This window comes from Salarias fasciatus, chromosome 5 (assembly GCF_902148845.1).
Source record: "Salarias fasciatus chromosome 5, fSalaFa1.1, whole genome shotgun sequence".
NCBI classification, from domain to species: Eukaryota; Metazoa; Chordata; class Actinopteri; order Blenniiformes; family Blenniidae; genus Salarias; species Salarias fasciatus.
In genome coordinates this window covers 510,983-535,095 of record NC_043749.1, presented here as the reverse complement: position 1 = coordinate 535,095, position 24,113 = coordinate 510,983, and the positions used below count along the sequence as shown (strand labels likewise).

The 24,113-nt window shown below is 49.2% G+C and overlaps 1 protein-coding gene across 4 annotated transcripts; it reads right to left on the bottom strand.

The window, feature by feature from the left end:
• Positions 1–36: 36 nt before the first annotated feature.
• slc41a1 (solute carrier family 41 member 1) lies at positions 37–23,502 on the bottom strand. Of its 4 annotated transcripts, none has more exons than XM_030092048.1 (11): positions 23,484–23,502; positions 18,091–19,198; positions 13,599–13,706; positions 10,158–10,229; positions 9,124–9,268; positions 7,813–7,959; positions 6,078–6,222; positions 4,358–4,437; positions 4,088–4,222; positions 3,824–3,972; positions 3,557–3,742 (listed from the first exon to the last, which is right to left on the bottom strand). In XM_030092048.1, the coding sequence occupies exons 2-11, from the start codon at positions 18,574–18,576 to the stop codon at positions 3,557–3,559; spliced, it is 1,653 nt and encodes a 550-aa protein (XP_029947908.1). In that variant the 5' UTR covers positions 18,577–19,198; positions 23,484–23,502. The 4 variants fall into 4 exon arrangements, with proteins under 4 accessions (XP_029947909.1, XP_029947908.1, XP_029947906.1 ...); XM_030092046.1 differs by lacking the exon at positions 23,484–23,502 and adding an exon at positions 22,611–22,814; XM_030092047.1 differs by lacking the exon at positions 23,484–23,502 and adding an exon at positions 19,518–19,665.
• Between the last annotated feature and the right edge of the window lie 611 nt (positions 23,503–24,113).

Here is a 24,113-nt window from a genome sequence, read left to right as displayed (position 1 = left end):
TTTAACGACGCTCAAATCACCACAAACACGGAGGGATGGTATGAAATAATATAGTCTTTTATTTCCAGCAATTTACAAAGAGTTGCAGGGAGAACGGCGCCGGTCGTCCTGCCTCACAGAGGGATTTCACAAACGGACGGGGAGGCTCTGAGGTTAGCAAGGCAGCGGCGGGGCGGGGGCTGTGGAGGGCCGGCGGGCCGCACGCCGTGCTGGACGCCACCAGCCCTCCCCCCACCCCACGGCCATTACTACATCACAATCACTGTACACCCTTTCTGTTTAATCGCGATTAATTTAATTAAAGAGACGCTACTCTGCGGCGAGCCGAGCTCCTGATTGGTTACTCCCGAGGCGAGCCGGGCTCTGATAGGTTAAGGCCGTTCTACGTCTTAGAAGCACGCTTTCCGTAAGCCCCTCCCCCTCCCGAACTGAGACGGAGTGGGGTCGGGGTGGATGCGCGTGTGCATATGTGAAGGTTTTATTAGGCACGGGGGCGTTAGCCTCGAGGAGCAAAAAAATAAAGAAAAAGAGGAAAAATTGACAACAACACGGTGAAAGAGCCAACATGGATTGACAAAATAAACAACCTTATATATAGAATAAATATAGTATGTACAATTTGCTTTGTGTGCTTCTAAAAATAAATAGACAAAGCATAACGTGCCTCTTTAGTAGAAGTATTCACAACTTTCCGGTCGAGGCAGAAACGCTGGCACCTGGTCGGTCAGAGAGAGTGGACCATTCGCACGAGAAGTACCGAAAACGTGGAAACGCTCAGACAGACGGAGCTGGGAGGAGATCCCCGCCGCCCCCGCCCTCCCCGCCCTGCGGCGCCTCCTGCTGGCGGGGCAGATTACAGTACTTCCTCAGCGCTCGACGGGCAGCGAGCGAGAAGCGTTTGTATCGGTGGAGAAAAGTTGTGACACAAAACCAAAAAAAAAACAAGTGTTAAGAAGATTAAGGAAAAGGAATCACAAGTTTACCATCATTGAAACATTCAGAAACAAAAATCAGTAAGACGAGGAAGGAAAGAAAAGATTCTTTTTTCTAAAATAACAGAATCAAGTTTTGCATATTCTCACTATGTGCCCTGCACATGCTTTCTGCTGGACCCCTGTACAAATCCCACGCAGGTCAGGAAGCCCCGACGGACAGCTCCAGTGTGTGGGTTTACCCATGATTCCCCCCTCCTGCACCCGGGGCTCGGGTTCAGATGAGGCTGGAGGAGACTCAAACTGCAGCAGCAGGATTCATTAACGGTCCGGTTCGAGTTCACGTTGAATCAAAAGAGTCCGAGCGTCAAATGCTGTAACCACAACGACACGGGAGCATTTCTACTTTTCCTGAATAGATGCAAAGTCTGGGGGAGTCCGGGGGGGGGGGGGGGGGGGGGGGGGGGGGGGGGGGGCTCACGTTAAAGTTAGGGGTGCAAAATCCCCCCCAAAGACGAAACAGCTGGTCAGCGACCTTAAAGTAGCACCAAAACCAAGGCATCGTTCACACCACAGCGTTTTCAAGTGGAAACGGAAAACTTCTGTTGCATTTAGGTCAGATTGATTGACAGGTTGAACGAGCAGCGTTCATATCAACCCGTTAGCGTTAGCATTAGCGTACTTTAGAGAAATACAGCATGTTACCAGTGCGTGAGCTCTCACACACACTGCCAGTCGGCCCAGAAACATCTCAAATTAAAATGAAGAGACAACAGCACTTTAAAACTCCTCACCTGCTCGCCTGTGTTTGTGATTACACCATTCGACACAAAACTCGCCACAAAACTAAGATTCAACCAAATCCTGATGTCTTAAAACTGTGAAACCACATCTCTGTTCAAACCATCCTTCATGAATATATTATTATTTTATCATTTTCAGCAGTGACAAAAGCAGAAAATACTGACTGAAGCATTTCTTGGATCGTTAAAGTGGATGTGAGTAGCAGCGAAGACGTAATCTCTGTACCTGGAGGGATTAGCACTGTTAGGAAATCTCCCTCCACCGGATCATTAGTCAGAAGCCGACAGGATTCAGTGTGTTTACGCTCTGAATGCTTCGGATCTTCACGCCTTGAGCTGAAAATCTCTCATCAAAACATTCATGTTCAGGGGTCTGATTACAGGCGGGGTGAAAAATATCTGTTCAGAATACATCCTTCATTTAAATCTGCTGAAACCACATTTAAGTAAAGACGTAGCGAAAAGCTAACCATTCCGTCGTAAAAGCACTAAATTTGCGTCCAAACTGAAAACTGGGCTAAACTGAGCTAAATGCAGAAGAGGTGGTATTCTCGTGGCTGATGAACACATTTTTGGTTCTCAAAGTTCCACCGTTTGCCTGTACGGGACACTTTAACTGGAGCGAGTACCGAATTGGTGAATTTTATGTAAACCTTTGCTGATGCCAATCCCAACGCTAATATCTCTACCTGTTTGCATCTATCAGTACCTCCAGTACCATCCGGCGCCAGACTGCAGCGTCTGAGCCGGAGTGAACACACCCCAAACTCACCCTCACACTCCCCACCCCCCCGGTGAACGCAGCTCATCTGGCTAAAGCGCAGCAGCATGTTAGCCTCTCTTCACTTACGGTAAGCCTGGATTGGGAAAACACAACAACAACAGCAGAGAATGTGCTACGAGCCATTCTCACCACCAGGAACAAGACCTCACCAACCTCCGGACATCCACCACAAACGGCGAGCTGGGCTTCCACACATCAGACGTAGCGAAGCGCCTTTCTGACCGACAGTCACGAGGCCATTTTCCACATACGGTTTCCCAAAGCGTCAGCTTACCCCCTCTCTGTCTCTTACATCGGCTCAACATCCTGAACGGGAGCTGATGAGGCCGACCTGAAGCAGATCTGAAAATAAATCTGCCTGTTGGATCGACCTAAGCTCCATTTAGTTTGCTTCAGCACAGTTTTTTGCTGCCTACCCTGTTTCCTAGCAAAGCCGAAGCCAAAACAATCGACTAAATCAGAAAGGACATTCTAGACTTCATATCGTCTTCATTCAGCAGAAATAAGACTTAGCACTTGGTGATTACGTGTTTTAGGCTTGTTTGGATAAAGATATATAGATTTTTTGTTTGTTTGTTTTTTTGCTGTCTTCCGTCATCTCGGTTTCAAGTGTTAAATCTTTAAAAACAGGTTGGGCGAACGCCCCCATTGAAAATAATGAGGAGTGCCCGTGCACATAGAAGATACTTCGATTCATATCAAATGCATTATTCACCAACAATAAGAATCATTGTCAATAGTAGAATAGAAAGAAAAGTAGTAGCACTCAGTTATTAGGTAAAATAAAGGTGTGGGGGGGGGGTCCTTGGGGCAGGATCCATCAGAGTTTTGTGTTGCATGTTGAGGTTCAGATATGTTTCCTTAGATTTTCTGATCGGCTGAGACCAGAAGACCAAAATGCTACGAGCACTATAGCATCGATCGGAGCCCTACAGGAGAATAAGCCCTTTATTCGTGGACGTCCACTTTGACGGAGGCGCAGCGGCGGTGTTGGGCTACGCGTGCGAAGCGTCCAGTGCGTAGTGGTTCGCCTGCCGTCAGTTGCCCATGTCAGAGTCTCTGTCCCCGATGAACCAGCGCATGTGGAAGCAGAGGGCGAGGAAGCCGGTGCCCAGCAGGTCGCCCAGCGCCGTCAGGTAGGGGATGGAGAAGTTGTCGGGGTCCATGCCCCGGCCCCACATCCAGTGGACCATCCAGTCTGCCAGGTAGAGCAGGATCAGGACCTGGAGCGGGAACCAGAGGCCGTTCAACACCGACGCCGCCAGCAGACGACGCCTTGAAAACAAGGCATGCGATGAACGCACCTGCAGCAGAGCGGCAAACAGGTAGAAGACGATGAAGATGGCCGTCAGGGTGGTGTGACCGCCCCGCAGGGAGTTGATGGTGTAGAGGAAGACGAGGTGACCCGGGGCCACCAGGAGGAAGAGCACACGGGCCGAGCGAGAGTTCACAGCTGGAGGACGGAAGGAAAGGCAGAACATTCACTCCAGCTGTCAGATCACCTGAATTAACACACACACACACGCAGCGTGAACAGGGGAACGCTCCCCGGCCGTCAAGCGACTTACATGAGCCGAAGAAGGAGTTGCAGGGCGTGGGGCACTTCCTGGGGGTGAGGTTGGGATCCCCCATAGGGAGACCGTTCATGTGCAAATAGGTGGAGATGCGACTGGCCTGGACTGCGACCAGGTTACCACCCACGCCTGGAAAACACACACGGAAGGAAGCAGCTGGTCAGAACGGGTGAAACAAAACCGTTCCTCGACTGGCGTTATTATCTGTGAGGTGACGTTTCTGTTTATGTCCACACATGAGTTTTTTCGTCTCCGACTCCTCACCATTGATGACCGGAGTGAAGACGGCCATGCCGGCGAAGTTTGGGTTGGTCACGGTCTTGTCGAGGATCAGACCGCCGACACTGAAAGACAAGAGATGGTCGCAGTGAGGAAGATGAAGAAGAGGAGCGGTTGTGTTCTTCAGATCAGTGATTTCCTACCAGGATGCCCCTGACCCCCACAGGGGGGCGCCAAACATTCATGTTTTCATGTCTTAAAAGAGGTGAGTCTGTTTACTACATTTAAGTATTTACATTTAGTGAGGCGCAGGAAAAAAAGAGAGTAGAAAATGGCTTCACTGGCAGAACGAGGCAAAATCAGAGCTAAATGCATCTTTTATGGTTTAAAACTGGTGAATGAAAGTTTGAAACTGCAAGCTGAAGCAGCACCGGACCACCAAACAGCAGCGGACGGCAACATGTGGCCAGTAAACATTATTTTATTTTTAGTTTACTCTTATTTCGGAATTTATTTGAAAAGCACTGTGATTTACTGGCCAAATGAAAGATAGCTACCGCTAAGTAACAGCTGTAGCCAAGATGGCTCAAGTAAATAGTGCTACAATTACTCATAAAAAAACGGTAAAACGGAGCCTCTGTGGACTAGAAATGTACTTTTAATGTAATATCTAAATGGAACCATAAAGGCCGGAGAAACCGAGGCCGCTCGTTTGTCACGCTAACGTTAGCTTGTACACACAACACTCGGTAATCTATAACCTGCTGAGTCCTGTTCAGGCGGAGGAGCTCCGTCACGTTGATGTGCGCTCCATCACAGCGTCTCTGACGGTTACACCACCGTCTCTGTACATTAACCTATTGATCAGCCTTGTGTGTTTTCGCCCTTCACGTTCTCAAATATAAACTCCTGTCTGCCGGTCGGACGGCTGCGTCTGGACGAGGCCACGTCAGGTTATCCTCCGCCTGTCTGGAGGTCACGACGGGTCGTAGTCCACTGTTGGTCCGTTTGTTCATTTAATATCTTAAACTATTGTTAAAAAAAACAACACCAACTATGATTTGTGAAGACTACCAACAGGTACATAAATGTTAATGTTTCTGTCTTTGATATTTTTCCCTGTGAACAACAGTGCTGTTTCTCTTGCCACAAATTTCTAACAACATTCCTTTCAATTTGTTGCTTTTTTTCTATTTCTCTTGGGCTTTCCGACTTGTGTCATGTGATCAATAGATATGAAAATAAGATGGTAACAGCAAATGAAGCATCAAACTTTATGTCTAAATGAACGTAAGCACTGTTTCTGATTTATTCCGTGAGAATTACACATTTTGGTTAGCGAGTGATTTCGCCATCGAAATAATACGATCAATTTCGCTGCTAGCAAGGTCACTTAAGCATTCAAACTCTTTGGTAAAAACATACATGATAACAGTTTCAAAATGCCACGACTGGCAATTTTCAGTTTTTTGCATTTGTTGTAATTTTGGAACTTTTTTCTTACTTCCTTCTCGCTAACAAAGCTAAAGCTAGCGTGCTAGCAAACGTGATAACCAAAGATTACAGCTAGTTTGAGGATCTTTGTTTTTTTAGAAATATTTCCAAAAAATAGCAAAAACAGAACAGACTGAAAGGCTAAAAGGTTAGGATGAAGATTTCTGGTGAGAACACCCTGGTGGGATTAACGCTCCTCCAATCCATCAGATTAATGCTCATGTCTCCTTCGTTTTTAAATCCCTCGGCGGTGTGGGGTTGACTGAGGCACCTGCTGATGGCCATGGCGATGATGACCGGCTCCCAGCCGGAGTACAGCACCTCCCGGGTGGACGGGATCTTCCGGGCGATCAGCACCCAGATGGGGCACAGGGCCACGAAGGTGGCGCACACCAGCGCGTTGGCGTAGTCGTTTTCTGAGAACAGGCCAGGAAGAGAGGAGAGACTGAAACGCTGAGCTCAGACGACACCGGATGGTTTCATGTTGTGGTAAAAATCTGAAACAGCAGCAAGGATGAAGCCAACAATTGAGTGAGGTTTGACTAATTTACTCCTTTATGCTCCTCGCTCTTTAAATGAATCTCCGTCCTCCAGTCTCTCTGTATCCTTGAAAACACCCTCCTCCTCTACCTCCTCCTCATCTTCCTCCTTTTACCTTAAATCTCATCAGACCAACCCGTTACATAATGTTAGATTTTGTCCATTAAACTGTAAGAGTCTTATGTTTCTGGCAGAACCCGAGCTGACTGGATTTGCCTCCAGATCCCAGTTTTTGGCCTGTAGGGGGCAGCATGATGGCTCCGCTGGAAAACCAGCAGGTGATTAAGGAATGGACTTTTTCAAGGACATTTCAGGAGTTATTTTTCCTTTCTCCGGTTAAAAAATAAAGAATTAAAAATCAACACCATTATGACATACACAGACTAAAGAGTCATCTCATCCCAGAGACAGGGGCAGTGAAACACACTCAGCAACACACACCACTGTTGTGATTTTCAATTACTGTTAGCTTAGAAGCTAACATCAATTCCAGAGAGCAGGAAGTGGAAGAAAATCTTGTTTCAGGCAGACTGACGTCAATCACAAGCGCTGCTTATTTCCTTACACTGGTTGAGGTAACCGCTGACGTGAATCCTCCGTCTGTTCTGTCGTAATTAAGACGACCTTTTGTCCGCAAATGCCTGAGAAGATCCAGGTCACATATCGAAGCTATGCTAATGCTCAGAGACTGGCTGCGGTGGTTCCTCCTGACTGTCCGGTGCTGTCACCCTGTCACCTGGTTCTTCAGAACCTGTTTGGGAACATTGTTCCACACAGGAATAAATTCAAAACCATTAAAGCTGCAATAAATAAATCTGCTGTAAATAAATCGAGGGTGAAGGAAATAGGTCAATAATCCAAAAGATTTCAGCAGGTTCAATATTTCAGGTTGTAATTTGACACCTGCCTCACATCTATATAAGCTGATGGCAGGTAGCTTCACTTTGTGGCGCTTTGAAATAGCATTGAATGTTTGTAATTTGGCACCCGCCTCATATTCTATGAATATTAAAAACGAGGTGATGTTAGTAAAAATCTCTTTATTCGACTTACAAATGAGTGCTTGTAATTTGACGCCAGCCTCATTTTCCCCTTTCACTCACAACCAAGCAGATCTCGTTCAGCAGCTTACACACAGCGCAAAGAGCTTGTAATTTGACGCCAGCATCATTTCTCACAGAATTCCTTGTCAGGCTGATCACATCAAACATCCTTTCATATGACATTTGTAATTTAACACCAGCCTCCTTACTTGATGTCAATAAACCTCCCTTTCACACAGATCCGAATGCTTGTAATTTAACATCAGCCTCATTTCTTGTTTTCACAATACTCCTATCTCAGTGAATATCCTAAATAGGCTCAGAAGAGCTTGTAATTTGACGCCAGCCTCACGTCTGGCAGACCCTCCGCGAGGCGGCGTTTGAATGTGGCAGGTGAAGCGGGACGGGGTTCGATCCGGTTACCGAGTTCCTTGTAGAGGCCCGTGGAGATGCCCGCCAGCAGCGACAGGGTGATCAGGTCTCCCAGGCTCGCGGCGATGGGCGTGGCCACGTTGTCGGGATTGATGCCAACTTTTCGGGACGCCACAATCACGCCGATCATGATGAGACCTGCGGTATTCCAGAGGGGAGGCGTCAGGGCAGCGATTATGTAACAGTGGACATGAGACCCCGCGGAGTCAACCCGCCTCCCCCGCCTGAGCAGTCGCTTCTACAGAAATGTGTCTGGAAATAACCGCCTCGCTTTTATGTGTCAGAGGTCAACTCAGTGCTGTTAGCTTAAATTTGCTAGCTGACGTTAGCTGTTCGGGGGTCTAAATGATCAGGCAGGACAAAACGTGTTAGCATTAGCAGCACACCTAGCGTCATCTTTACTCCGCGTCGCAGCAAAGAGCAGAAACGATGAAGGAACAGCTACATTTTATTTCTCCGTTAGAGTTACAAAAACATCTCTATTGAACATTTTAATATACATTTTCCAGTTGAAAAGTTGAATTTTGATTACCCAAAAGTCTTAAACCTCATAAAATCTTAAAATACAGAGGTGTCTGGACTCCTGACTTAAAGTCAGCTTCTTAATTCCGACTGTATTTAACCTTCCAAACGACTGAGACAAATGATGGGAAAGAGCGAGGCTAAACACGGCGGTGTTGATTTTCTAGGTGAAGCCAATTTCCACGCTAAGCAGTATAAACACGTCATGAGTGCACACAGAGCAGAACAATATAACTGTAACCCAACAATATAAAGCGGCGTCCAACCCTCTAAGCACACGTTATGGTGCAATAACTTTAATATTCCTCTGTTTGGACTTTGTGCAACAACCAGACGACTCTTTTGTCTTTATCAAATGATGTGCAATATCTCAGTGTGCAAACGAGCGTCCATATGTCCGTGTGTAGAGAGTGTTTGACAAGCGTTTTCATGCTAATGGAAATAAATATTGAGTTCTTTTTTCACGTTGCAGTGGTAAATTCCACAGCCGTTCGTGATCTATTTCTTCTTTTAATTGTCAAATCATGAAGCTTATTGCACATTTTCTCCCAAACGGCTGCATTAAGCCGCCCTGCTTGTGTAACGCAGCCTCGCTAAACCAGTGTAACCGAGATAAGCCCGGTCGGGGTTTAGGGGGCATTTAGCGGGAACAGAGGCTTTTGTGAGATGTAACAGTGAGTCACCCTGAGCCCCGATGATCCCGATGAGCCCGTGTTTACGCGGGCGGGCGAGCGAGCCAGAGAGCGAGCGTGCGGGCGGGCGGGCGAGCGAGCGGCGTACCTAGCAGCAGAGAGGCGATGAACGCCGTGGCCACGCTGGAGGCGCACAGCAGCACGGCGTGGTCCATCCTGAAGTGGCCCTCTGGGATCCAGCCAAAGATCACAGCAGCGATGGAGGCCAGGAACCCCACCACCGTGGCCTGGACCTGCACACACACACACACACACACACACACACACACACACACACACACACACACACACACACATTAAAATAGTAAGAGCAGCTATGAATAACAGCCAACATGCAAACGCCAGATGCGTGAGACGATCCTGTTCCATCAGAGCAGCTGACCGCCAAGATGTCGAACCTTACAAGGCTGTCACACACACACACACACACACACACACACACACACACACACACACACACACACACACACACACACGCATGCACACACTCTGGATGGAAAGCGTCTGCAGTGACGTCCTGAAGAAAAGCAACCCCACCGCATGATGCTGCCTCCGCCGTGTTTCACTTTGTTTTCACACCTTAAGACCACCTTAGAACTTTGAACAGTCTCCTTTGTAGATTAACTCATCTCATTCCAAAATAAATTCACCATCAAAAGTTCTAAAAAATTGAAAACAGCGAACAGGATATTGGAGCTGAATTAGATTACTGATTACTGTGATCTGATCGGCAGATTAAAGTACATTAACCTGTTTGATAATTCAACTCCTTCGACTTTGAAATGAAAATTGCCCTCAGAGTGTACATTCAGGGTTAAAGCTGCAGGTGCTGAAAACAGCCATCATGTCTTCAGGTTCAGGGTGTGATGGATGGCAGGAAAACTCATTCTTCCTCTCCTCCTCGCTCCAGCTCAGCTCCATCCACCCCTCTCCTCTCTCTCTCCTTCCTGTTTGTCTCACATAATCAGCAAACTAGTTTCATGTCTTTCTGTATTTAATTGACTTCCAACATTCAGAACGACATCTGAACAGATTATGAGTGTGTGTGTGTGTGTGTGTGTGTGTGTGTGTGTGTGTGTGTGTGTGTGTGTGTGTGTGGTCAGGGAGTTTTCTTTTCTCTACCTGGATGAGGGCCAAGTTCCCCATGATCATCTTCCACATGTCCTTGGTTGTGTCCATCTGACCAATATTGGCCTGGAGGAGACAGAAGGAGACACAACAAGCCATTATTTCCCGCGCGTGTGTGTTGTTCTGAGTGTGTGTTACAGCGTGTGCTCCGTGCTGCTGTTGTCTCCGGGAACAACGAGAGGTCAGTTCGTCCGGACAAAGGCCCTCTGATCTGATCCCCCACCCTGCGGCCGCCTCCACTTATCTCATCTCTGCTCACACACACACACACACACACACACACACACACACACACACACACACACACACACACACACACACACAAGGAGGGTCTGGAGTGGCCCGGGCCACAGTGGACCAGTGTGTGTCCACAGCAATGATCCTGATGACCATCCAGAGTGAGAGGACGGACACAGCGTCTCCTCTTCCGTCCTGGATCTTTGATGTGGCTGAGCAGGAGGCGAGGAGCGTCTGCTCACGCCACCGCCGAGAGACGCTCAGCAAACCACCGCCAAGCCGCCATTTTCACATCAGCTGCCCTCCTCTTCTGGCAGCAGCAGCAGCAGCTTTTTCTGACGTGCACACGTCTGACGTGCACGTCAGGGTGTCTGCAGGCCGGTTCGTCGTCGGGACACTTTTCAGAACGCCGGCCAGAGAAGCCGACACGCTGCTCTAACGCCATGTTAGCGTGTGTGTGGACGACTGCTGTGACGGGGCAGAGCGCCACCGCCGAGATAAGACGGTTTAGATAAGAGACAGAGAGGGAGGGAGGGAGGGAGGGAGAGAGAGAGAGAGAGAGAGAGAGAGAGAGAGAGAGAACTGAACTGAGCATTTCAAACTCTGCAACCTCTGCCTTTAAAACCTCCAAATAATTTTCTCCATGTGATTAAAGAATAAATACTAAATGTTTGAAATCACTCTGACGTTATGTGACGATCTGTGATGACGATGATGGTGAAACCCTGATCTGTGTGTGTGTGTGTGTGTGTGGGCGGTGGGATTAACGTTGTTGTGAAAGAGGTTTGGAAATGTCACCACAGAGACTGAGACAGCCTCACGGTGCAAACGCCTGAACCAGGTGAGCCCGCTTCACGCTGGACGTTTGAACCAGGATGATGAGATCCTGAGGAGCGGATCTGATCTCAGATCACGTCTGCAACTGGCACACAGATCGGTAAATCAAGTGAACCTGACAAATCAGCTCGTGGAATACTTAAAGATGAAAGTTTAGAGTCAATGGAAAAAGCAGAGAAATCAAAAGGCGGCAGGGTCATGTGAAGCCAGCGCTCAGCGCCGCCCGCCAGGACCGGGGATTACATTATTATTTTCAGTAATAAGCGCATTAGGAGCCTTACAGTGGTCCTAATCTGCTCATAATTAGCGGCGGCGTGGAAAGAAACGTGGTCCTGCGGAGTCGGGCCAGAGTCGGGCCAGCGGTCCCAGAAACACCGAGCAGAGCCTCGTCTCCACGAGTCCACCCGCCGCTTCCTGTGACATAACCGCCGCTCGTCTGAGGCTTCGGCAAATATTGACGCACGGTTCAATCAGTGTCGGAGCTGATCAAACATTGCTGAATCCACTTCCTGGTGCGGCAGCGGGCCGCCGCCGCCTGAACCCTGAAGTCCGGCGGAAGCAGCGGAAAGTTCAACAAATCATTAGGACCAGGCAGTTGAAGGTTAACAGCAGAAGCGTCGCGTCGCACAGTCGGGTTTTCCAGTCTGGACTCAGGAAGAGTCCAGACTTTTCGGGCCAGACTTGAGCCTCTTGCGTGCAGGTTTTGGCTCACGGGCCTTACATTTGTCACCCCTGTTTTAGAGATATAAAGAGTACAAAATGCTGGTTTATCTGAGCAGATTTGCTCCTTTGCGGTGTGGATTTGGTGAAACATGCAGGCAGAGGTTGAGCGTGTCGGTGCCGGGATGTAAAATAAAATCCTGAATGTTCAGTTGAAGCTACTGAGCAGATAAAAAGCCTATAAACTCACAACTTTATCCTTCATAAAACTACATACAGATCACAAAGAACACAGCTGATGTTTGCATGCACTCTGTTCAACAACCTGCAAATAAAAAAATACACAGTTTTAAATAAAAAAAAGGATAAATTAATAAAAAAAATGCCATCCAGCCAGAGGACTGGACGACATATAAAATCATATCGATCATATGGATCAATATACAATTATTGATAATTGTCAAAAAATTACATTTATTATAAGTTAAAATTTTCTTGTTTTTGCTGTTTCAGTTTTTTTTTTTCCCAGCCAATTCATCCATTTCAGCTGTTAATTCAGCTAACTGAAATGTTTTGGACACTTCGGCTTAGCTTCTTAGACGTTAACACATGGCCTGCTAGCCACATCGTTTTCGGCGTTTCTGCTGATTCGGTGTAAATGGACGCCGTTTTGGTCTGAGCTGTCTGGAAACCTCTGGTTCATACACCAGTGAAAGTTCACTCAGCGCCGAAGCCTCGATTCTGCTCCTGATATCTGTAGAACAGCTGTGAACACATCAGACGGTCACAACCAAACGCAGCCAAGTTCCACGTATCGCCTCGCCTGTGCATAAGAAAAGTTTTGTATCTTGATATAGTCATGGATTTTGATGAAAGTGACATTCGGTGTGATCAGCATCTATCTGCTGATCAGGAAACTGTCCCATCTAAAGCTGATAATGAGGCGTGGACGGGCCGAGATGTCGCTGCCGGCGATGCTAATTAGCTCGGTCACCTGTTTACCCCGTTCCAGTGGAAAGAATGTGGAGATTTCGTCCTTCAGAGCAGCGCCGGGCTGAAGCAGCTGCAGGGTTCGCTCAGCCGCCGGGCCTTCAGGCCCCTCAGGCCCTTCAGCTCAGTTACAGCAACCCAATGGTGCAAACCACCCAGCTTTAAACGGGAATGCTGAGAACCACCGAGAGCGTCAGCATCTCTGGAAATCACAGTTTGCTTGATGAATTGATGTTTTTTTTTTTTTTTTTTTTTTTTCCTAGCTATGAGCAAAAATACGACGCAGCAAGTAAAAACTTTGGTCTGTGTTTCGTGTGCTACATCCTGTAAGAGTTCATTCATTGTGAATGTCATGTAGTTAAAAACAAAAACACTATTTCATTCAACATTTTTCAGTTTCTTTAAATAAACCTGAAGAACCTCCACCTTGGCGGAGACCTCACCTGCGTTCAGGTAAACAGCGGATTCACTGGGCGGAGGTTTATGAGCCGAGGAATGTTGCTATCAGTTTCTCGCAAAGAAAAACGCCGAGGCAATATGACCTCCGACCCCCAAGAACAAAACAGCCGTGACCGGTCTCACGACAGAAGAGATTGAGTAACAGTGAAAAGTCAACAAATCCCCAAAACCACAACTGATTTACCAACCGGGCAAGTTCCTGGTTTAAAAATAAAAGCTGAAAGAGTCGTGAGGGTCGGCGAGATTTCTTACCGCCGTGGACAGTCTGGAGGCCAGCGTCATCTCCAGGTTTCCTTTGAGGCCCAGCAGCGCGGGAACCAGGATGAAGACCTCCGACACCTCGGTGAACACGGTCCAGTGCTGCAGGGTCAGACAGAGGCCACGTTAGCGTCACAGCGACTCTGCCACCTCCCTCTGTCTTACTGATCAGCTGAAATGACCCATTGAGGACTTTTTCCTAATGATGGAAGATTAAGTGAAAACCTGTCCATAGTATTTGCTCATTGTCCCATAAATCCGGTGTGATCTCTGCGTCATGGGGGATTCGGACGGGGGTGTACTTCCCGGACGACACCACTGCCCTTGAGCTTCATCCCCTCTTCAGTCACTAACTCTGACTTTAGCTGATGATCACAGCAAACTCTAATGTGTCCGGTAAAGTGTCAAACATGAACTAGTGTGGCAAAATGAAAAACAAGATGGTCGTGAACGGGCAGGCGGCTCGGTACACACTGTCCCGCAGTGGAAAAACAGAACAGTGCGGGACACTTTACTGGTAACTCATTCCATGCTTCAGGGTCACGGCGATCATCTCCCCGACTGGCCTTCAAGACCGTTCTTTATCTCAACGTGGAGGCCAGATATCGCAGTATTCATTGCTGAAAAACCCCCTGACCCAGCGGAGAACAATGTCAGCTGAATGTGGAGGACAGGAGGGAAGTGGGCTCGCCGAGCAGTCCGGTCTCATGTTTAGCACATGTAGCAGCACGTGTCTGCTCAGCTGTGGATCCGGCAGATGGACCTGAATGAAATTTATAGCCGCTCTTATTATGACTGACCCCCGATAACCCCCTCCCTGGCCGCCGGCCAGGCCGCGAGGGCTGCGATTCCCCCGCGACTCCCTGCACTCGTCACCGTGCCGGAGCGCCGCCGCCTCCATTAGGCTTCATGCGGCGGTAGCAGGTCCGCGGTCTACTGTGGCCAGAAAAGAAGCGAGCGACGAGGCCCGGACGCATCGATCCACCGCCAGGGAAAGTGCTCATCATCAGAGTCCCACGGGGCCCCGGCGCTTCCCGTCCGGTCTGCCCGGAGCGCAATCAATATTCACCGAGGCTGACACAGAAGAGAGCAGGGAAAGGCCCAAACAGGCCGGAGAGGTAGAACAGTCGGCGGCGCCGACGAGGTGACACGCAAGCACTTTTGTCTCAAGAGGTTAAAGTGTCATTTGGTGCTTTGGGGGGAGCTGAGGGTGCACGCCCGGGCATGCGACGCGCCGGTGGGTGTGCCACCAAATGCCCAGTGTGGGTTAAACTCCTTCCGTCGATCCCCGAAGCTGTCGTCAGGCCAAGCAGAGCTCCTTTCCAACAGCCAGCCCCTCGGCTTGGCTCGCTGCCTCCTGCCAGCCCAGCAGCCTTGAGAGCACCTCTGTGAGCACTCCTCTCTTCTTTCACAACCGCATGTTTTCAAGCTTTCTCTCCCTCTCTCCCTACTTCTGTCTCACTCCCCTATCTCCCTCTTTGCCTCCCCTGCGGTGATATATGTTGTTGTCTCCATGGAACACTGGCCCGGAGCCAAACCAGCCCTCCCTCCTCACGGCCACCTCCTCGGTTCTAGGAACTCCACTGGACAAGCCGAGTACCTCTGTGTACAGACCTATAGGAGCTCTGGTATGCAGACCCCACATGGGTCGGGTTGCCCGGTTGAGTAACACGGCCCCACTTTATTTGTGATCACTGTACTTGCTGTACGGAGCGGGAAGCCGAAACGGACGGCGTGCAGTGTCAACGCAGCTCCAGCGGCGTTACAGAAACTACACCAGGTGGTGTCTGCTTTCATGTTTCTGACGCTGCAGCCTGGATGGTACAGCTCCGGTCCAAACACATGGCAGGCCGGCTCACATTATTGTAGAATGAAGGGCCGCGCCGGAGTTGAACCCGATGAATGAGTGTCAGCGAAGCAGCTAGACTTTACGACCCTGAAAATGATCAACAAACAGGAACTAGTTTGACAGAGTTTCAGTTATTTTTAACTTAAAGGGAAGATATGGAGAGCAAAGAGCAAATTCTCCAAAGTGTGTTTGACTATGAAGTTATGAAATGTCCCGCATGCTAATCCTGAGCAGGCTGGAGATCCATGAGGATCCTGACTCAGGTAAACATGGAGGCTTGACTACGTGAGCAAAGAGGAGCAATCTGGGCTTTTCCAAGGGTTTCCGAGTGAAAAATTAGCCAGATATCTGAGACAACACAACAGCACTTTCAACCTGCTAATCCCCTGTGAGTCCATTACTCACATCCTGAACAAGTGTCCCTTCAAAGTGTGGTCAGGCTTTAATTGCTGTTACCTGATACGCCGTCAATGATTGTCAGGACAGAGATGGACAGAATCAAACAGCGCGTCAAGGTTAAAACGGGCATAAAAGCTTTAAGAAACACTTCATTTGGTGGAAACTGAAAGATCAGACTCCAGCTGTGTTCAAATGTAGCAGCGGATTGAGATTTACTGTGTTTGGCGAGCAGTCGGGTCCTGTTTGGCGTTAAACCTTCGGTCGACTATGATTTCCTGTTTACTCGTCTCTGTGTTTTTATATTTATTTTTGAGGTTCAAGCTGGGTCCTTCCTTTTTGGGTTTTTACTGTGTTTGGGTGGACTACAGTCCAGCACAGATGCCTTGACGCAGCCACAAACACACCCAGATGATCATGATTACACACTATGCAAACAACTTATTTATTTTGTGGCATTCTTTAGAGCGAAGACTCACTGAAAATAAGATTTTAACTCCAGTCTGGGGTCGTTCTGTGACTGAAAATCATCCGCTTGGCCTTTGACTCTGGCATTTCCAAGAAAAATAACACTCCACGACCTTTGTGGGACAAGTTTAACCTTCAAGTCCAACAGCACCGGACACCCTCAGAGGCCTCGTTCCTGGCCCTGGCAGTGAGAGACTGACAGTTTTAGGTTATTCTGCTGCCAAGTCACCAAGCAGAGCTATGCAGACGTCTCAGTCCTCTCTATACCAAACCTTTCTGGGCCAACCTGGAGTGAGAGGAGGGCCAGACGCTCTGCGTATGTGTGCTGTAGGCGACCAAGAAGATCACGTTTCAGAGAGTGGCACAGAAAGTCCCGAGCATCCACCCGTCACGCCTTCAAAACCTCATGCAGTGCAATGAGTTGAGGGAAAGTTCTCGAGTTTTCCCGATCAGCAGAGGAACTGGAACAGTAAGAGACGGAGCCTGAGAGAGCCTCGCAAAAAGCCTCCTGCAAGGGCAGCGGGGGATTAGCTGAGTCAGCGTTTCACGGTGTCATGGAGGAGGGAATTAGGCTGCGAGACGACCTGCGAGGCGTCATTTCAGACCAGGCTGGCCTCGCGTCTCTCTGCAGGCGCATCGCTGGCCAACGAGACGACACCACCCTGCACCTGCAGACTGAGGCCTCTCCCAGTCTCACCTCCACCAGGAGTGGCGTCCCGGCTGTTCTGGAAACCAGAGAAAGAGGCAGCAGCATGGTGCCTCGGTCGAGGCAGCGTGAAAACTTCTTTTGACCTCAAACCTCTGCATTCCTGGTTTTAGAGAGGATACCTAACCTCATGGTAAAGGAGGTTGTTTCCTCTCCGACTCCACTTCGGCTGCACTGTGCTGCCATTTCAGGTGCTCAAAGAAAGTAAACTTATCCCCCTCCCCCTCCCGCTCCCCTCCATGCTGAGTTTCTGGGGTCCACCATGTTGGCATCAGTATGCGTGTACACAGTGTGCCCAGACTGGTCTCCTGGCAGCGCGACACCTTCAGCTTTATCTGAATTACAGGCTGACTTTCATGGAAAATACGACCTTCTGGGACTTCTTTTCTGCATTTCTGCTGTGCACGCCTGGATATGGCAACAGCAAGACAACCGCAGCAGCGGATCAACAAGAAAAAGTTGGGCACTCCAAAAGTTTTATGTTTTCAACTCCTCTGAAGCCGAGTGGATCCGGGAGCTCCCCGGCAACCCGCCGAACCACAATAAACACCTTCTATTGTATCAATGCTTGTCAGATTTCCAAAAGTAGGGCGTGTGACGGCTCATTAGATGACACACTCAGTACCAGTATGTGCCAGCCCGGGGACAGGATGCAGGCAGGAGGAAAAAGGTTATGTAAATACCCCCATGGTGTGCGGCGGACGCCTCACCGCCCATCCCCTGAAGGGAAGCCACCCGATAGGCCAGACGGCACAATGACTGACACATGCCGGGGCCAACCGCCCTCGCTAAGCCAGTTCATTCAAGTGCTCGGCGGGCGAGCCCGTCTCGCCGTGCGCGTCACTACACTACACATGGTTCTGCCGGCAGCTCGCACGCCTTTTCAAAGACACCACTGTCGACGTGGACGTCTCTTTCTCCAGCTTACTGAGAGATCCTCAAATCTCCCTCGTACCAGACTCACCTTCTCATTAAACATGCTGTTGCTGACCCCCGTGCGTCAGGTTTGTTTATCGTAGCGCTACACTACTTTAATCTGATCCTGGCGGACGACCAGACTGACTCACCTGGACGATGTCCAGAACCATCCCGGCGGCCACGGTCCCGAACCCGGCCAGCAGGAAGGGGAAGACCACCTGCAGGCCGATGGAGAAGGAGGTCTCCTTGAGGGGGGGCGGCGGTTCGGGGCTGTGATCGGTGCTGGTGTCGTCGCTCTCGTTGCTCTGGCTGGCGTTCTCCAGCAGGGCGTCCTCCTCCCGCTGGCCTTTGGCGTTGGCACGGCAGTCCATCGCCACCACGATCTCCGACCTCTCGTCGTCATCCGCGGTCCCGCCGGGCCTCTCCGCGAAGGGCGTGACCTCGGTGAGCTCGAACTCGCCCCCGCCGCCAGGGCTCCCCTCCTCGGAGCCCTTGGTGAGGATCACCGGGTGGACGGTGCAGTTGGAGTTGAGGAGGGCCGGGGTCAGGGGGCCTCCCTCCTTCTTCACATCAATGTCCCCGGAGGACATGTCGATGTCGGGGACTTTGTCTTGTTCTTTCGACCAAAGTACCATGCGGAAGCCTTAGCAAGACAGCGGGCTCAGCAAGAAAAGGTCCGTGTGACTCGGCCAAACGGTTTCTGGGGAAGTCAGAATGGAATTGAACCCCTGATCTGGTTTTGCACCTGACCAGTCCCACTTATTTATCCCATTAAAGAGGCCGACGGGGAGTTGGGGTCGCTACTAAAGACCGGGAGAGGACTGCTCTGGAGGAGGAAACCTGCAACAAGGCTCTTGCAGCCTTGCGTCTGCAAAGCCCGTGTTCCTGTCGGTGCTTCGGGAGCAGAACCAGTATGTTCTCCATTCACTGCAGGCTGCTCAGGGTCGGCCGGCGGAAAAAACAAGGCATACTGCTTCCACACACAGGAGGGAGGACGGCGATGGGGCCGGGGACTCGCGGCAGAAAGCCCCTCACGCCTTCAGGGTTCGGTACGCAGCCAGGAAAGCGTCCACTGCTGTCCACTGCTGTCCACGGCGGTCACGCTCACAGACCGGTCGCCTCGCCGGGCCGTGAATGTCTCGCCTTACACCGCGTGTCCGCTGCCAGTTTTTCAAAAGAGATATTTAAAGGTCTGCGGTACGAGGGTTGGATTACCAGCTGCGGAAAAGTACCTCTCCAATCAGAGTGGACGGTCACCTGGGGAGAAAAAAAACAACGAAAACATTCATTATTCAGGATCAAACACTTTCCATTCAGCGTTAATACTGACTGACCCTGACGTCCAGATCACTAAAGCACGATCAGAACATCAGTCTCAGGGGCCGATGAGGACAGATAAGACAGGAAGACTTAAAGACTGACAACAATCAGCAGCAGAAAGTCTCCGTTAACTCACTGCTGTGTGGCTTTCCGAGCCGGACACCCTGCTAGCTGCTGCAGCAGACTGAACCCACCCTCTGCAGACGGACTGAAAGTACCCCAGCACAGCAAAAGTGCCCCTGCAGACTGAACCTACCCCTGCAGAAAGCCCTCCAGCCTCTCTGGCACTCGGCGAGCGCTGAAGACAGCCCCAACAGTTTCATCCAACGCCAAATTTCCTCCCGGCTGCTAAAAATATTCTCCCATTAAGTGAGGTGCTGCTCACATCCTCTGGAAGCATAGTGTCACACACACACATGCACACACACGCACACACGCACACACACAGCACAGTCAGGCTGCAGCGCTGCGAACACACTCTGGAGTCCTGTGAGGACCTTCACAATAAACAGCTCCGGTCTGCGTTGGGCCCCCGCAGCAGGACGCCGGGACATGTGACGCATTAGAGGGATTTAACCCTGATTCACTGCCTCGCTCCAAAACTTCCACCTTTTACAGGCTCAAGCAGCGACGAGCCAACAGTCCGGTCAGCGACAAGGAAAGCTCCTCACTCTGTCGATACTGTTATAAAATAAAATCCATCTCCAGATAGCGGCTCATAATGTCATAATGTCATTATACAGAGAAAAACAAATATATACTGTATGTATAAATCTTTCAGCCTGGATAAAGTCTGATTCTTCTTCTCTTCAGCCTGACGCTCCGCCTTCTTCTGCCTTATTGCTCACTTCTAATGTAAATACTTGTAAACTCACGACGTAAATGCATCGAATGCTGCCTCGCCTATTTTTAAGATATCAAACAATATCAAACCGCTGGACCGGTTCTCGGTCCTGCAGGTGCTTCCAGATCCAGAACCACATCGTCACAATTCAGAAATCTTCCAAACCAAACTACACCCAACTGAACAAGCAACTACAACCATGAAGTCATGTCTGAATTACCGACTGCTATTAAAAGCTCCCAGGTCATACTGCTGAGAGCAACATTAGAGCCAGTCGGTTCAGGTTCGGCTCCCACGGTTTGTTTGAAGTGTGGACTGTGATTTCAGGCCACAGCGACGTTCAGGTTCTGCTGCATTTTTTCACCCTGATTTAGCATCAGGCTGCAGGATGATCGGCCATGAGGAGGAAGGAGTGGCCTCCTTCTCTGAGGGAAAAGAGCGATCACCGCTGAAAATGACACTGTTTAATAATTTTGCTCCTTCAAATATTATATTTGAGGATAAATGGGTGTGTGTGAGTGTGTGTGTGTGTGTTTGTGTGTGAAGGCTTTGTGAGGATCTTCACTGACTGATCGTCACTGTTCGTCCTGTTGTGCTCGTTTGAACTGCGTTCATGTAATCTGAGCTGCTCAGATTCCTCTGAAATCACAATTTTAAAGATCCTCTGTCCTCATGACAGTCAGGCTCTGGACGGGTTTTTCTCACAGTTCAGAGCAAAGAGAGACAAGCTGAGGCGAAAGAGGGTCAAGGTTTAAAAACTTGCTGGATTTCAGAGAATTTATCTCATGTCTGCTGTTAATCATAACAATGATAATAATAACAATAAATCCTGTCCTAAAGTTTGCTCAAGAAGCTTTCCACATTTCTTTTTCCCTCTGATCACATTCGGAATAAAGAAAAAAGTCTGAATTTTTTTATTTTCATTTACTAAATGAGATTGCTCATTATTCACTCTGAGTAATCTCACAGTGAGAATCTGAGCCTCATAACTTCACCAATAATGGAATAAAAGTGATCATTTTAACGTGATCACATGAGACAGTCATCTTTGATTTCCACTACATGCAGTGTTATTGATGAGTTATGACATTATTGGCTGATATAAGACACTTTCAAATGATTTCTTCATGCTTACACAACTTACAAGAGATTTTATATATGTATATGTATATATATATATATATATATATATATATATATATATATATATATATATATATATATATGTGTGTGTGTGTGTGTGTGTGTGTGTGTGTGTGTGTGTGTGTGTGTGCGTGTGTATAGACAAGTTATTACTTGAATGGTTTAATTAGATGTAAAATCCCCTTGCTGGTCACTATAGGGGGAAAGAATTAGATTGTATCAATGGCAAATCTAGTTTGGAACGTTTCGCTCTCCTGACTTTTAATTATTATTATTATTATTATTATTATTATTATTATTATTATTATTATTATGTTTTAATGTGTTTTAATATTTACTGAATGATCAGGTGATATTTTGCCAGAGGTGTCCCACACGTGGCTCCTCGGCTCCTCTGCAGCTTTTCCCTACATGTCATCCACATCAGCCATATCTGCCTTCCACACTGATTTTTAAATCGGGTCTAATTTAAACAGATAAACACGTTAGAACGGACCGAATAGCTGGAATTCCTTAAAAAAGATAAAATATCTTAAAAAAATATAAAGGAGAAATAGTACAAAATAAATACAATAAAACTGATTGCTAGAGTGGCATTAACTAGGAAAAGAAAAAATGGGTGGGGGGTAAATTACAAAGAAAAAAGGGATAAAATTGCTATTTTTTAAAAAAAAAAAAGAAAATGCACAAAAAACATCTCCAGAGGTTAAAATAGCCAAGATGTATTAAATGATTTTAAAGAAAAAGGGAGAGGAAAATTCTTTGAAGCTAAAAATATAATAAAATTAATCTCATTAATGCAGCCTGGGTTACTTTTTTTAATTCAAATGTTTTTCAGCTCCAGACTCTTTGATTTGTTCGAAAGTGAAAGCGGCTCTCTGGTCCCGGTCCCGGTCCCGGGTCCCGGTCTTACTGTGAAGACCGGGGCGGCGCGCTTCCTGCCGGCCTGCGGCCGCCTTGACGCTCCGCTCCACCGGCTGCGTGTTGCGACATCGGCGCACGGACGGAGGCTTTCCCCCGCCGGAACAATCCTCTGTTTAGTAGTCAGGACCAACAGCGCCCGAACCCAACATGGCACAGGCGTAAATTAGCGCTCGCTGCCCAGGCTGAATAGACCAGCCCTCCTTTTCTCCCCCAGCGGGCCACTGAGCTGCTCGGCTCCCGCATGGAGCCACTGTCACGCCGCGAGCATGTCACCGAACACGCGCACCACGAACTCCACATTCCCCACATGTCGCCGACGCGGCTTTTACGCACGTTCCGATGGAGAAGTGCGTAAAAGCCGCGCGTCTTTCTTTCCTGGCTGGTTCTGAGAAACGTGCCGGGGAGCCGGGGAGCCGGGCAGCTCCTCGGGGTGGTTACCTTTCGGTGTCTGCGGCTCCACGTTTGAGCGGCAACGACGCGTCCGGGAGCTGCGTGTATCCTGCACCGGGCTGAGGCGGGGACGCCGGTGCGCACGCCCTTATGTACGGTAGCGGCTCCGCGCGGCTGCCCGAATGGTTAAAGTGGTGGTTAATGGTTAAACCCTCCCTTCCAGGCAGCGTCCCTCTCGCTCTCGCTCTCTCTCTCTCAAGTCCCCGACCCCCCCGCCCCCCTCCCCCTGTCACACTGCGCCCGTCCGGCCGCTTGGCCCCCGCCGCCCGGCTGCTGCTTTGGATGCGCATCTATAATACACCCGTCCGGTGCGGGGGGCCAGGAAGCCACAGGGCGGGCGCTCCTTCTCCCTCCTCACACACACACACACACACACACACACACACACACACACACACACACACACACACACACACACACACACACACACACACACACACACCTCCACCTCCTCTTTTCTCCATTGCGCACAGGCTCGTCACTTTCCCCTCTGCCCACAGGCTGCCCTCTCACCCCCTCACCCCTCCCTCACCCTCTCACCCCTCCCTCACCCCCTCACCTCCCTCAGATGGGACTTTAAAGGCCCGGATGTCTGAATGAATGATCAGTACAGTATCACTGCGTCCTGGCGGGTTTTGGTCACTGATCCACCAAACATGGAGGATGAATAAACGCCAGAATTACATAAGAGGGACTTTTGAAATAAGACCAGAGTGACCTGAAACAGAGGTCCTCTAACGTAGCGTTTATGTAAGTGAACTCACCACATTTTCTCCCTTTTTCTAAAAATGCAGTAAATTCCACCTTAAATGTGACATTCAAGCCGTTTGTGTTGTGCTGAGTTGAGTGTTTGCGGCGGACCTCTCAGGCTCTCAGGATCCCCGGAGGAAGCTGCTCTCTGTGGTGCCGTCTGTTGCTACACGGAGCGGCTCGGCCTGTTTCCACCTGCCGTCCCTGAGATCCTCTGAGGTGTGTGTTCAGGTTGGCCCTGGTGTGTGTTCGTGGTGCCGAGCGGGAACCCGGAACGCCTTTCCACTCCCTCACTTCATCACTCAACTCGGCAGAATTTTGTTATTTCATTCATCAACATTTTCAGTAGTTTTGCTGTGACTCACACTCTGAAATGTTAGTGGTGGAGCAGGAGCGGCGACCGGTCGGACCGCGGCGCTGAGAGAAGCGGAGGAATCCCGTCAATGAGACAGAACAGGACAAACCACTCCTGCTGAGGATGTTGAGGAGAGGAGACACATTAATCTGCCGGCACAGCGTGCCACCAGGAGATAACTCAGCTTCCAGGAGGCGATAAATCATCTCGTTTAGTTTCCATGACCCACATTTATTCCCTCGTGCCCCCATTCAAAAACACAGAGGTCTGAGTCTGCAGATACAAGCTGTGGAGGGTCGGCTGAGGAAACGTCTCTCGCCACAATAACATCAGTTTCTCTAATGAAGGACAAACTGGTCCAAGACTCGTGAAATTCCATTTTCATG